The sequence below is a fragment of the Eutrigla gurnardus genome, assembly GCF_963514095.1.
Source record: "Eutrigla gurnardus genome assembly, chromosome: 12".
In the NCBI taxonomy this organism is placed as follows: domain Eukaryota; kingdom Metazoa; phylum Chordata; class Actinopteri; order Perciformes; family Triglidae; genus Eutrigla; species Eutrigla gurnardus.
Window position 1 is genome coordinate 20,549,328 of NC_139926.1, and position 14,216 is coordinate 20,563,543.

The window sequence follows — 14,216 nt, forward strand, 5'->3', positions numbered from 1 at the left end:
CACGCTTTAACATGGCGCCCAGGAGTCCACATTTTGAGCGTTTTATAAAAACCTACATCCACCGACTGGATAACAGAACACGAGTATAACCAAAAATTGGTGGCGTTTAAAAAAAAAAAAACGCCCGTGCCCTGAATATCTGAACACCTGAAATCAGGTGCATGCGAAACGTGCACTCATAACTGGGCGCACCAAGCGTGCGACACGAGCTACTGCAAACTTAAGGCAGAACCCAGCACACAACAAGCTAGTAGCACCCGAGGGCTCCCATCAAAACAGTGCGACGCACGCATGTGCTAGCCAAAACATGCTAGCGCGTGTATCCCCGCGAACGCGGCCAGCTTTCAGAAAGATTGTTGACCGATTAATACTTAAAACGCCACATACTACATTTAAACCACGACATCCGGGCAAAATAGCACAACCAAGTTAGCAGGCTTTAATTAGCTAACAACCCCCCCATCCGCTCCACAGAGTAGCATTCTCTTATCTTAGCCAACTTAGCTTAAACATAGCTTACCCACGCAGGCTAACTGAAATTAAATATCAGGCTCCCGTGTGTTTGTAGACTTTGGCATTCCCGCTTAAGTAAACGCGCGGCAACTAATAAAGCTAATGTCAATACTGCGACTTAACGATGTGTTCTCGTCGGTTTATGAGCGTTAGCAGCTAGCTAGCTAACTCAGCAGCTCGCGGGATAGCAAGGGCGCGCGCGGCCTGCTGCAACCCCCATGTGCTGCTGCTTTGTTCTGGAGGCACTTTTTAAGTGTTAGAACCACGGCGGCACAAACGGACGGAGAACTTAACACGCCGTCAACATGTGGTCGACAACCGGAGCACACGAGTCTATAACTCGCGGTTACCACCGAAGTGTGTAACGGGGCAAATTTTCACGAGTGGAGTATCACTTCCCCCCCATCCCGAGGTACCGACTCGGGGTGCAGCAGCAGCAACACATGCTTTTCAAATCTCCCTCATTCTCCCAACCATGGAGGAGAGAGGTTGCCATGCGATGCGCACCTTTACAACATGGTTTTCAAATGCGGAAATTGACGATTTTTTAAAAACTGTTTTTCTTTTTCCCCCCCTTACACAAAACGCGTAAAGTGTGGCCGCCGTGTCGCACACACAACGCCGAGCGTTTCACTTTCTTCACCGCATCTCCCGAAGAGAAAAAAAAGGGCTAACAACAGGTTTCTTGCCAACAACATGCGCGTAACAAGACACTAACGGCAGCTTGTAAAAAAATCCACCATCTTCACTCACTTGTGCAGACTTACCGTTTACTCGCACTGTTTCGGAAAAGGGGGGGATACATCTGCAAAACTGAGAAAAGAAAAAGACAAATTGAGTAACAGCCACGAAAGAAATATCCGAAAAAAGCACAACCATGTGCTACTATTATGATTTGCGAGGAGTTTGTGAATCGTAGTAAGATTGCGAAAGTGGCGCGAGTAGAGTCTAGGTTTAACCATGTGGTGAATGAAGGGCGGCTCCCAGCCAGCGTAGCTAAACCCCAACTCCTTCATTAGCATAAATCAACTACTTCCTCTCCAAGTGCGACTCAAGTTTCTCTCCCCCCTCCCCACTTGATTCACACTGTTGATAAACATGACGAGGAGCTTATGAAATACACACGTTATTCCTTATATGGGGTGGGAGAAATACCAAAAACAAGTAAACAAACAAGGGTTGATTTTGTTGACGTTTTTCCTGCATCGTGTTAAGAAAAAAAGTCTTGTAATTTCGAATAAACACAATACATACAGTATATACCCTGTCATTCTAACGAAAAATACTTTACTCGTATCAATTTGTTAAAACTGTGGCACACATTGTTTACCATTTAAAGGGATTTTCCCAACAGGATTTTGCTCTGTACACACGTTTTTTCAGGTGTACAATATTTTAGCTTTTTGTAGTATGTGAAACATTAATTATAGGATGAATTAAATACTTTAATTTTCAAAATGTAGGCCTACATAAGTTGCATAAGGTGAAAGTTGCACAGCTGACTCAAGCATGGAACATACAGTTTAGCTTGATGTCCCAGAATTAAAACTAGTTAGCTTCAGTATAATTATAGGATTTTATGGAAACCTAAAAGTAAAAGAAAATTAAAAAAATACTCCTATAGCCTTCTGTTGACATTGTGGGCAATATAAGGTAATACTTAATGAATACATAACACATAACTTTCAAAATGTTAACAATATGCTTTAAATTAAGAAAAATAAAATACTTGAGTGAATTTGACCAGAACATTAGGCCAACTTTCAAAAGGAAATGTGTTGCTGTTGAATGTTGGTGCAGGAGAGACACATGAAGCCGGGGGAAATTATTAAAATAGGTCATAATAATACAAATTGTCACATGAATGTTGTGATACAAAGTTAATTCATTACTGATTAATTGTTATACAGGGGATGTAGTGTTTTCCTTGACCGTATATCTGAACTGAATGTCAAACCTATTTGTGTACAAGAGGATCATCGTCTTTAAACACATTTGTTCCTAATAATATGATTTGTTTTTTCGATCATTAGCATTTCGTGAAAGAAAAATAACAAGCCAATGGAGGTTTATTGTGGCCTGCTTTTGTGTTGCAAGCAATCCACTTAAGGCCACATATTTTCTACTCCGGCCATTTTCTCGCCATTTCAAAAAGATGCACAGGAAACACACTGATGTCAGCAGATACTTTATAATAAAAATTAACTGAAAAAAAAACAAGTTTAAAGTGTCTGTTGCCAAAACTCATCCTTTTGCAAGAGCATGAGGGGTGTTCCTCCTTGAAATGTGGGGGATTGTTTTGCTTATGACTACAGGTCAGTCTAGTTCACATTTCACCTCTAGATTCAGTCATGTCTGAAGTCACAAAACTTGTAGCTGCCCTCCTAACAGATTTTAAATATGAGAATATTATGTTCAAAATTGCTGCAATTTAAATATACTAACTTTTGTTTGTTTAGTTTGGTTTAAATAGACAGAATAAAGTGACTGCAGAATTTAAATAAACAGTAAATTAATTGAATATAACTATATAAACATGTTAACATTAATATGAGGATCTTAAAACTACTGTAAGATTACAATCGAAATGTCATAGACAGGAAGTAAAATTATGTAAGCATATTCAAAATGTTATGAAAGACAATTGTTTGTCAAGATCCTAATCTCAAAACAATACAAGCACAGCATTATTTTTGAGCAACTCAGGAGGAATGATAAAACAGATGCAAACGTAGGTTTAAAAAAAAGTGCCGACACACAGACGTTGATCAATTGACATACTTTTTAGATTTGTTATGATCAAATATAAAAAGACTGGTATTGATACATCTGTGTGCTATTTTGAATTTAATTAACATCATGTCCCAAATAGAATTATTAATGGTCTATGGGTTCATGACTTATATTTGGAAAAAATAACATATTTTAATAAGTAGCCTATTTTGTTCTTGGCAGAATTTTTTTTGTAGAGATCAAATAAAAAAGTTTTACAAAAATCAAAACCCTAATTTGAAAATGGATTAATTAAAGTACAAGTGTTCACAAGGAAACATTACTCCAAAAAAGAAAAAGAAAAAAAGATGTGGTGTAACTATGCTTTACATTTTGTAAATTAAAGGTAATTTCTTCAACCAAAATGTTCCAATGTCATGCTTCGATATTATCAGGCTTCAGAAAATACATAAGGAACAAAGATCAATCAGGCAGACTATAGGATAACAACACTAACGATTTAGGTACTAACTAGCTCTCTTTTGTTCTTGTTTTTTTTTTTACAATAAAAGTCTTAAGTTCAGTTAAGTATTTAGTTAATACTCATTCAAGCTATTATATAATTAGGCTGGCAATTAAGTTGTGTGTAAAAGTACTGGTTTGGCTGGTTAAGCTAAACAATTTAAATTTTCATATATACATATTTGGTTTGAAACAAATATTTACTATATGTCTTCAAACCTATTGAAGGCTCTAAGAATCATATGAAACTACAGGCGCTATGCTAAGCTTGCTTTTACGGTGTTTTTCTCTTCTTATTTTGCGTTTCGTCTCCCTTAAATTTGAACCTACACGTTTGCCGTAGGTCATCCTCTGTTCAGTCATGGCTGCGCTCTACGGAAGTAACATTAACATGTCACAATAATGTAATGGCGCAAGTACGACACGCTCTTTTTAAGTAATTTATGATAGCACCTAATGCAGACACTGAATACATCCTTACAATATTACAACTAGTACACCACAACACGATTTGATAACTGTTTTGAGTACATCGATGGTTACCCCGTCTATTTTCTCTCTTATTTTGAAGGTTGAAGTACTTGAGTTCCGGCCGTGGTCGTTACCCGTTTCTCGTAATTCCATGAGGTTTTGACATGTTCAAACTGTTATTAACGGTCCGACGCTGATGGTGGAGGGTGAAAGGTGAGCCCAACTCTCTGATTTCAGGACATTTATAATATAAATGTGTGCAACGCGATTTAAACAATGTATTGTGCCGACACCGAGCAACTTACGTGACATTACAATCCTGTTCAGCAACGTGACTGTTCCCCTACTTAGACTATAGTATTAATGTGAGAGCACAACGCTGAGTTATATTACATATCTGTGTCTCTTCTAGTAAATCTGAGGTAATCTGAGCTAATGGTGACTTGACAGGACATTTTGTTTACCCTCACTTACTTCTATTGTATGCACATTTGTGCCAGTTATCATGTTTGGTACAGTAACATACAGATATTACACTGTAATTGTTCTGTAACCCCCAAACAAAACACTATTAAATAAAAAAAAAACAGTGTCTGGGTGACTTAACACTTGAAATCATGCCTTTTGTCTTTTTAGTCTGGAAGAACGATGGCTGCCTGCGTGCTGTGTCGACGGGTGCCCAGGCTACGCTACCTCCCAGGCTTGAGACAGGATTTCACCAAGGCTCAGCATGTTCCTGCCAAACAAGAGGATGAGACTGATGATCACGAGGAGAAGAAAGGAGCGATGCAACAACAACAGGAACCCTCTCCCCAAGGAGCGTACCGGCTGTATTACAACCCTTCCTCATATCATCCGTCTGTGTGGAACGCCGCAACCTCTCAGAGCCAAACGGATGATGACGAGGATGAACAGTGTCTCTCCACTCTTGCACCTTCCTTCTGGCAACAGAGCAATCGCTACAGTGTGAGTTGCTCGCGGCATCTCTCCAGCTCGAAAAACACACTTCTTGACTTAGCGTTCAACAAAAGCCCTGAATCTGAGAAGCCATCGATTTCACCGTACCAGAGAAAACACACACCGCCAGATGTCAAAGTAGATACACGTGCCTTCCTCAAATGTAGGCCAGAATATGCCTCCATGACCCTCGACCTCACCCAGCGGCCTCACCCGATAGAATGGGATGAGGCCATGCTCCTGCTCCAAAAAGTGACCGTTTTAAAAGGCAGCATGAAACCGTCTGACGTGTCTCACTTTCTCGCGGAGCTCAGCCGCTTGCACCCGGACAAGATGACATTAGTGAGGGGCGACCAACGCTTCGTCATGCTCCTCCGGTATTCCGTGGAACATCTTCGCCTCTTCACCCAACTGCAGCTGCTGGAGGTGCTGCAGTCCTTTGTGTGGCTGGACATGCCCTCGGCCCACACTGTGCTCGGGCTGTACGAGGCCGAGCTGAGCCGCCGGGCACACCAGATGAGTTTACATCAGCTGCTGTTGGCTGCTGACTTGTGGCGATGTATCGGGAGGCAGGTCCCCCAGTTTTTACAGCACCTCTACGATTCAGTCCGTCTGCATCTGGGACAGATGGGGGCTCCTGAGCTGGTGCAACTTTTATATATAACGGGAGAGGGTAGGAAATGCCCCAAAGACTTGATCCATCCTGTAGAGCAGCTTCTCATGCGTCATTTACAGCAGCTGTACCCTGAGGAGATTGGTGCCGTATGCTTGGGCTTCTTTAAATCCCAGACTTCAATACCCGAGGCTTCGGTGACTCGTATTGTTGATAAGGCACACTCGTTTGTGGAGGAGATGGGTGACTTTGCCATGGTGAACGTGCTGAAATTCCTGCGCTTCAGCTACCTGTATCACAGGGCGTGGATGCAGGCGATGGCACGGGAAATGCCCCGACGCGCCCACAGAATGGGTGTGAAGGGGCTGATGCACGTGGCGCTGGCCTGTTCAGCGCTGCATTGCCGCAACGATGACATCCTGATGGCCATCGCTGAGAGAGTTCCCTCGCTGGGGCCGCACTGCAGGAGCAAAGACGCATGCAAACTGCTGTGGGCCTTTGGCACGTTAGGGTTCGTCCCGGCCCAGAGCCCAACCTTCTATCCGAGCCTCACAGAGGCCCTGAGAAGAAGGAAAGCCGAATTCCAACGATACCCAGAGCATCTGCTCACCGGTCTTCTAGGCCTGGCCTTTGTCTCTCAGTTCCCAGAGGACCTAATTACATTGGCTTTGAGTCCCGACTTTGTTAACTTATCACTGAAATCCACACAGCTGGAATTGAAAAAAGACTTGTTCACATTAGATGAAACCGTGGCTCTGGAGTTGCCTCACTGGAGTGGCCCGCGGCTAAGCAGTGAACTGAGAGAGGAGGTGGCAGAAACGCTGTGGAAGTTTGCTCAATCGGACGTGTGCCAGAAACCGGAGGTCCAGGAGGCAGAATCCGCTCTGCAGGATCTGCTGGGAGGAGAGGAGTTTGTATGTAAGAGAATGATCCTCCCCCACACTCGCTCCATCGACCTGGAAGTACACCTTGACGCCACTGGACAGCCGATCCCTGTGAACCCAGCATCCCACACAGCCACGCTAGCTCCAGAGAACAGTTCATCCAAATGTCCTCCTCGTCCAGGCTGGGGGAGAATGGATGTAGGTGTAACTATAACTGAGGAACTTTTAGCGCAGCTTGTAAATTCCAAACACACCACAGAACCTTTAGCTCCTTCTCCCACGGTGAAGCCTACGTCTCGTCACAGGGAAGTGCCTGATGAAGATGCGAGGCTGTTTGACACAGGGGTCCCCCTGACCAGTGACATTACAGAGACTCTGACCAAACCCAGTCGCCGAGGCTCAGCCCCTCTGGACTCTAACGGCACAGTCAAACTGGCCATCCAAGTTCCCAGCAGGAACCACTATTGCTACCACTCACAGCAGTTGTTGGGCCTTCACGCCATGAAGAGGAGGCAGTTGAAGTTGGCAGGCTACGGGGTCGTAGAGCTGGGCCATCAGGAGTGGTTCCCCATGCTGAGGAAAAGCAGGTCTGAGAAGCTGGCACACCTGCACTGTAAAGTCTACAATAGTCTCTGAGCCCTCTTTGTAAAAATACAGAAAAATAAAAAGTATTCAACGCCTCGTGGTTCTGGGTAAGGTTGTGATATATCATTACATTACTGTAGGTGTGCATTGATATATTAATACTAGATGCTTGTGCTTTCCAGGATCAGTAAAGAGAATCACACTCACTCATTCGTGACGGTCAATGCATCGGTCAAAGGGATTTTAAACTTGATCTTTTCAACTGATCACCGACTTCAGTGTTGTTTTTTTGGCATTGTGACTGTTCGGGAACTGTACCATCTGTGTGTATTTACAGGGATGCACCGATCCGATGTTTCAGTCCCCGATACCTGAGCTTTCAGCCGATGCCAAGTACTGATCCGATAATTAATAAGCTGTATGCCTCACTGTGTGAAAGTGACTGGGATCATTCTTTTGTGTGTAAGGCATCAGGCTTGACTTAAAAATGACTATTAACTTTGTACATATACATTAAACATTACATGTATTGATGTGTTTATTATTAAAATAATAAGTCATACACCAGCAAGTTGGTAAAAGTGTTAACCTTTTTTTAACGCACCAACAAATTGGTCAAAATGTAATTTACAACCGAGCTATTTGAGTCGGTATCATCCCAATATCCAATACTGGCATCGGCATCACTGCATCCCAATTATTTTGATAAAGAACCAATTAAAATCCGTCATAATTTTAATACCCAACGGGAGCCAAAATAATTCAGACTGAATGATCTCAATTCCAGTGAAGCATCTGGACCAAATGCAGAACTTGTTAATCACAAAGCTCAGACAGATTTATTCTCTGGAAGTAAATGAGAAGTTCTATTCCTGCCACAGTCGAGGTGAATAAGGTTTGTTTCATTATGCGTTCTTGCATTGATTTTTGAACAATATTTCTGAAACAAGATATTGAGGTAATCTTTTTATGCTCTTTGTAAAAAATTGACAACCGTACTGAACTAAATTAAGATGCACCGACAAAAAGAAAAATATTGTCAAATGTGTCTGGAAACCTTAAATAAAAACCAACTTTGTAGCTGATTTTCAGTAGTTCTATTTAAATACTAATAATATTTGTCTAGTGCAAACACCTCACTGAAAGGCTCAAATATATATTCAATATCAAACACAAACAACACATAACGGCATTTACAACATCAGCTGTTACTTTTTTGTGTGACAAGCTTTAATGCGAAACGTGATTTATGTGGCAGATGATGCAAAACTGTAAACACGACCTCTGAAAGCGTCTGAGCGTATACGTGACAGACTGGTCGCTGCCCCACTGACTCTGGAAAATGAGTTCTTTCACACTGGTATACAACTGATGTCCCCACGTTTGACTCCTCCAAGCTGTTCCAAGATGACTTTGCTCTGGGGGTCGTCTGTCCGTCTCTCGTCTCCCCCACTGCAGCAAGATCAGGGAGCGTTCGCAGATGTTACCGTTTGTATTTTTATCTGTTAGGTTGGAAAGAAAATCTTCTTCTTCTTCTTCGACACATTAGCATTTTGATGTTATCACCTTGTACAAACATATGGTGGTGAATGAATTGTAGAGGGGGGGGAACCGAGGTCGCCAAACAGATCCATTCATATTGAAAGGAGCTGTCAGATCACATCATATCTGTTATTATTATTTTTATTCTTGTGAATGCAATGCAGTACAACACTCATAAATCAGTAAAAACAAAGCATAAACACCACTGATGGACATTGTTTTTATTTCATGAGCTTTTAAAATGCATGATATATATATATATATGAAAGAGCTTTGTTTATATCCGGGTTCAGGAACATCCCTCAGCAGGATATCCTTGTCACTCCTGAAAGAAAAAGCTGTGATGAGACACACTTGCGACTACAGGTGTGTTATGTTCCCCTCAAAATGTTTCTCCTCTGCCTCCCGTCTCCCTCCTTTTGACCCAGAAACTGATGTTAGTGCTTCCATCTTGCCAGCTGGCCCAACACTGCAGGAGACGGAAACAGCTTCAAGGTCTCAGACGAGGAGACATTGTCTGAAGGAGAGGAGACGCCCATTAGAGCGCAGACACAACTTGCATTCTTAAATATCCGATCTGAACATCTGAACGTTCTCACTCTGAGAATTAAGTCCCACACTGCATAAAGTCATGGAACCTGCACCTACAGAAAGCACATGAAGATTCCACCTTATTGACCTATTTGCTGTCATTTGTCAGGATTTGCAGTTTTTTTTAGTTGCTTATCGGAGTAAAGATGTAAGTTTGAGACACTTCAGCGTCGGATACAGTGTTAATAATGTTAGTGAATCCTAATCCCCTTCACTTCTGTCTCCTTCCCCTCTCACTTCCTTTTAAGTCACTTGCTGATGGGAGACAAGTGGTATACAGGGAGAAAAGGAAATGAGCAGACGGAAAGACAAATTCAATCAACACTACATCTGCCAGCATGCGTGGGAACACTTGATGGCCCCCTCAGGAGGAGCTGGAGGAGGCTGCTGGGAAAAGAGACATTCTGAGTGCTCTGCTGCTTTCTGATCAGCATGACTGTGAGGAGAGAAAGATGTTACACTTTGCCAGCAGAGGGCGCTCTCAACTTAAGAAACTGCACATTACTGTATGTGTGGCTGATGATAAAATAGTCCCAGGGCTCCCTGATATTTGTTTGTAGAATATTTTCACGTAACTCACATTAATACAAATGCAAGGCGTGCATCACTGTGTTCAGATACACCATTTTTTCATCCATTTCACCTTTTTGTCACGTTTTTAACAGTGTATTTTATGTGCAGACCAAGCGAAAGAGAAACAGAAACACATTGAAGCACAGTAAGTGCATTTTAACAAGGTAGAGAAAAGTCAATAAATGCCCCTCCTGTTCTTCACAACTCAGAGAAGAAAAAAAAACCCTCTAACAGAGAATTCACATTTGGGCCCTTTCAAGTCAGTGCCATCCCTGCAGCTACGAATTTCACACTTCTGAGTGTGCAGGAAGCATGCTTTTGAAGTTGAGATGATTCACTTTCTCATTTAGCACCATTCTCTTTGGATTCAAATGCAACTCATCGGATAGACAAATCAATCCCTTATCCATGGGAGGAAATGTTTCCTGCTTCGCTGGTGTTGTGACAGCTCTATCATGTTTTCAGGTTGATGATAACGAGGGCACACGTGTTCAGGGAATAGGGACTTGTATCGTTCTATATCAGTGCGGGGAGAAATGGTGATTGATTGAATGATTATGGTCTCAGATCGGATCATTATGGAGGAATCTATCAAGCAAGGCGTTAAATGCTGACTTATTTGTTCACGACCCACTGATGACAAGACATTTAGTGAGTTATTAACTCGCTATAAACAAAAGTAGCCAGAGAATAGACTGAGACACCATTTTCAAACGTGACCAGTATTTCATCCGTTAATGGAGGAGGCTCTGGTGGAGTGAATGCTCTCTCAGTAATCCCCCCTCTTATTTGCATTTCAATTCTTTTGCCTTTTTCTCCGCCTGGAAACTAATCCAGCGCAGTCTGAACGTCGCCTAAATTTGCATCAACATTTCATCAAGTTACTTCAACACTGAGATATTACCGTCTGTCTCCTATAATTCCTTTACTTGGCTTATTGTATGAGACAGACAAATCCCAGATGTCACATAATGCTTTACGCATTTATGCAGCACCACTACTACCACTTGTCACAGTAAAAAAAAAAAAAAAAAAATCCACTTCATAGACTTAATCGAGTTCAAGTGCAAAATGATTTTCCTTTCCGGAGAGCGACGACAAACGGAGCCCATCACAATGTTGCACGACGGCTGCGCTAACTACTCCTGGATGTGTCTGTATCGCCTCCCTCTCGGTGCCACTTCCTTTCTGACCCCTTCGGTGGCATTCAATAATGTGTCTGGATCCCTGCCTTTAAGATTCCAAACACACGCACACTCTGCTAAACCAACCGCTGCAGGGACACGGCCGATAGCGAGCGTTTGCATTCAGCGCTCGCCTTCCGCGCCCGCTATTGATAGACCTTTATTAACTTTACCAAGTTCAAAGATTTGCCGCTCGGCTCCACGTTTATTAGGGGATAAAAACCTTTTCACTCCCAGAACACAGTGGATTCTTGGGTTATTAGCGTTGTATTTTTGGCACCTTTAAAAGAAAGACACTGTTTGGGAAGCACGTCATGCACTATTACTCAAGCTATTAGTCTCCCGTAGAAATATACGATGTGACCGTCTAACCAGGGGCAAAGACATTCTGTCAAAGCGTTTGACGTGACGTAGCAGTTCAGATCCCCATCTGTATGCAAAGCTCGCTTCTCGCGATAGAAGCATTTGGCCCGTGAAAGGATCCATCATGACCAGAAGGCACATTAAAGAAAGACGACTGAACCAAAACAACGGTAATACTGATAACATGCAGCTGCTCGGTTCAAAAGTTCAATAGGAATAAACATTTGCGAAGGGAGAAATTCCACTAATTAAAGCACACGCCGTCGTAATTAGAAATTCCCTCGGTCATACTGCGAGGGCTATTTTTAGCACGCTTGCGTACAAAGACAAAGGTATTGTTAATTAGCTTGTGTTTGAATGCTAATTAGCATTATGTGTCCCCCGTCCCCGTGTGAGATAGGTTCAAGATGACTAACGTCGTGTTGCATAACCGCATTGCTCTCATCGCTCTCCCTGCACACTCATCATTTGGTCACACAGATCATTAGTGCTCAGGGTTGATGTAAGCTCACTAAATACAGTGGAGGTTGTACAGCAGAGTCACTGTAACACAGTCCCAGCATGGCATTTCAGCGGGCTCGTGCCATTTAGAAACAGTCTGGAAACCAGCGTCTTCATAGGTCACTGTATTGATTAAATGCACTTGTTATGACAAGCAGTAACTCACATCAATCTGGACTGAAATCTTAAGAATTATAACTTTGAATCTGCATTCATTCATATATATATATACAGTATATATATTTATTTTAACAAAAAGCTAAAATCAGACAGCATTTGGAGCTGCGTTTGTAGTCATGCACCTGGTCAATAATATATAAAAAAGTCAATCCATATATACAGTATATTCCCCTTTCCTTCAGCTGATAAATGCTCCACTCTGTCGACCAGCTTGCTAACTGTGTCTTCCCGCCATTCGGTGCTGGCCGGGTGGGTAGCTGGCTCTTGAGCTGCTGGCGCACACCTGCCTGCAGCTGGAAAGAGAGAGCAAAAACAGCTGCAGGCTAAAACCAAAACAATCAGCTGCAAGGTGCTAAAACCCTCCATAGAGCTGAGGGGGGCCGTCGAGTCAGGTGAGACTTATTTATTCACCTGTCACTATACAAAATACATGCAATCACTTTTAAAAAGCATCATGAATACATTTCAACAAGACTAAATTTACATGAAGCTTGTTGATATTTGTTAATTTAAAATATGATCGCACTTCATTATTATTTGTCCATGTCTAATGAGTTAGATGTCGATGTATAAATGCACACGGTGCTGTCTTTACACTTTTACTGACGTCATAAAGACGTGTATAATCTTCAAATAAAATCTCAATTCAAGTCCATTTTAATAGCCCAATATGACACATTTGCCTAAAGCATATGAGACCTTGTTAAAGGGCATTTATTCAAATCTCCATTGAGGATCAAGTCCTGTGATGAAATACTTAAGGAACTTTGCCCAAATGCCCACAGCAGAAAGAGGAACACTGAAAGGCTCTTCATCATGTTTATGTTCATCCTGTCTTTGATCCACTAAAAATACATTTGGCTTCCTGGTAACTATCAATATGTTTCTATAATTAATGCTGGCACTTGAAATGAGACCCCAGGACACTGAGTTCTTCTGTTTGATACATTTATAGACCATATTTATGCTATGCGTGAGTGTAATTTTCAGTGCAATCCTAAACAGAAGCAGAAATGCCAAGGCGAGGTGATGCAGGAATTGCAACAGCGGGAAACCCAGAAACAAACATGCAGCCATGAAAGTTTAATCCTGCATCCTATACTCTGACGTAAACTCACTTCCTTTCTTCCCATTTTTCATCTCAAAAGATGTATTTGCTGCAAGATAGGGTTGCAAAAATACTCTGATAGCATATCCGGAAAGTGTCTCATGAAACGAAGAAGTGCATTATCCTTTAATGGCGTTCCATGGAGTGATGCACAGGCAAGCCCTGAGCCTGAATTAAACGAGTCCACGTCCCTGGCTTTTAAGCACACGGCAACCTTCTTCTGCTTAATGGGAGTGCATATTTTAGTCTGTAATTAGACCTCTAGTAACCCTGGCAGACAGATTCAAAGTGATGGGTTAACTATTGCGTAAGGATTAATTACATTATCTCGACACTCGGGGATCAAGGTAAACACCGAGGAAGAGACAGCAGAGGAAGCCCACGAACACACACACATGCACACACACACACACACACACACACACACACACACACACACACACACACATACATACATACATTTTCAAACGAATTCTGTCTTTACACCATTATATCATCAAGAGGCATGCTGGGAGGAGACAGTTGACGAAAGAGCTGGAGAAATTTAAAATCTTTCCAATGTTCCAACTTCCTTTTCTGAATAATTGATGAATTTTACAGTACATTCACATCGCCTTGACATAGCAAAAACATCGTGCTCCGCTGCATATTATTGTAGAACATTTCCATGTCATGATGGTGCCGGTGGAGGGGGGGTGGAGGGGGGCAGTGGGGGGGTGGAGCAGTGGGTGAAGAAGATGGGATGGTGGATTGTAATAGTGTTCAGTTACAGAGTAGACTTTAAAGTCCGTCTATTGGGCTGAAAGGAAAGGAAAGGACAAACGTACGGAAGCGTCACATACAAAAGAGAGATTGAAGAATAGGAGCTATTTTAGGATACCCAGAAATGTCAAGTCTTACGTGGTCTCGTATTACCT

At 42.3% G+C, this 14,216-nt stretch overlaps 1 protein-coding gene across 1 annotated transcript; it reads left to right on the plus strand.

The window, feature by feature from the left end:
* The first annotated feature begins 4,354 nt into the window (after positions 1-4,354).
* Positions 4,355-8,314, plus strand: fastkd5 (FAST kinase domains 5). Its single transcript, XM_084023780.1, has 2 exons — positions 4,355-4,431; positions 4,855-8,314. The coding sequence occupies exon 2, from the start codon at positions 4,867-4,869 to the stop codon at positions 7,306-7,308; it is 2,442 nt and encodes an 813-aa protein (XP_083879906.1). The 5' UTR covers positions 4,355-4,431; positions 4,855-4,866; the 3' UTR covers positions 7,309-8,314.
* The last annotated feature ends 5,902 nt before the right edge of the window (positions 8,315-14,216 follow it).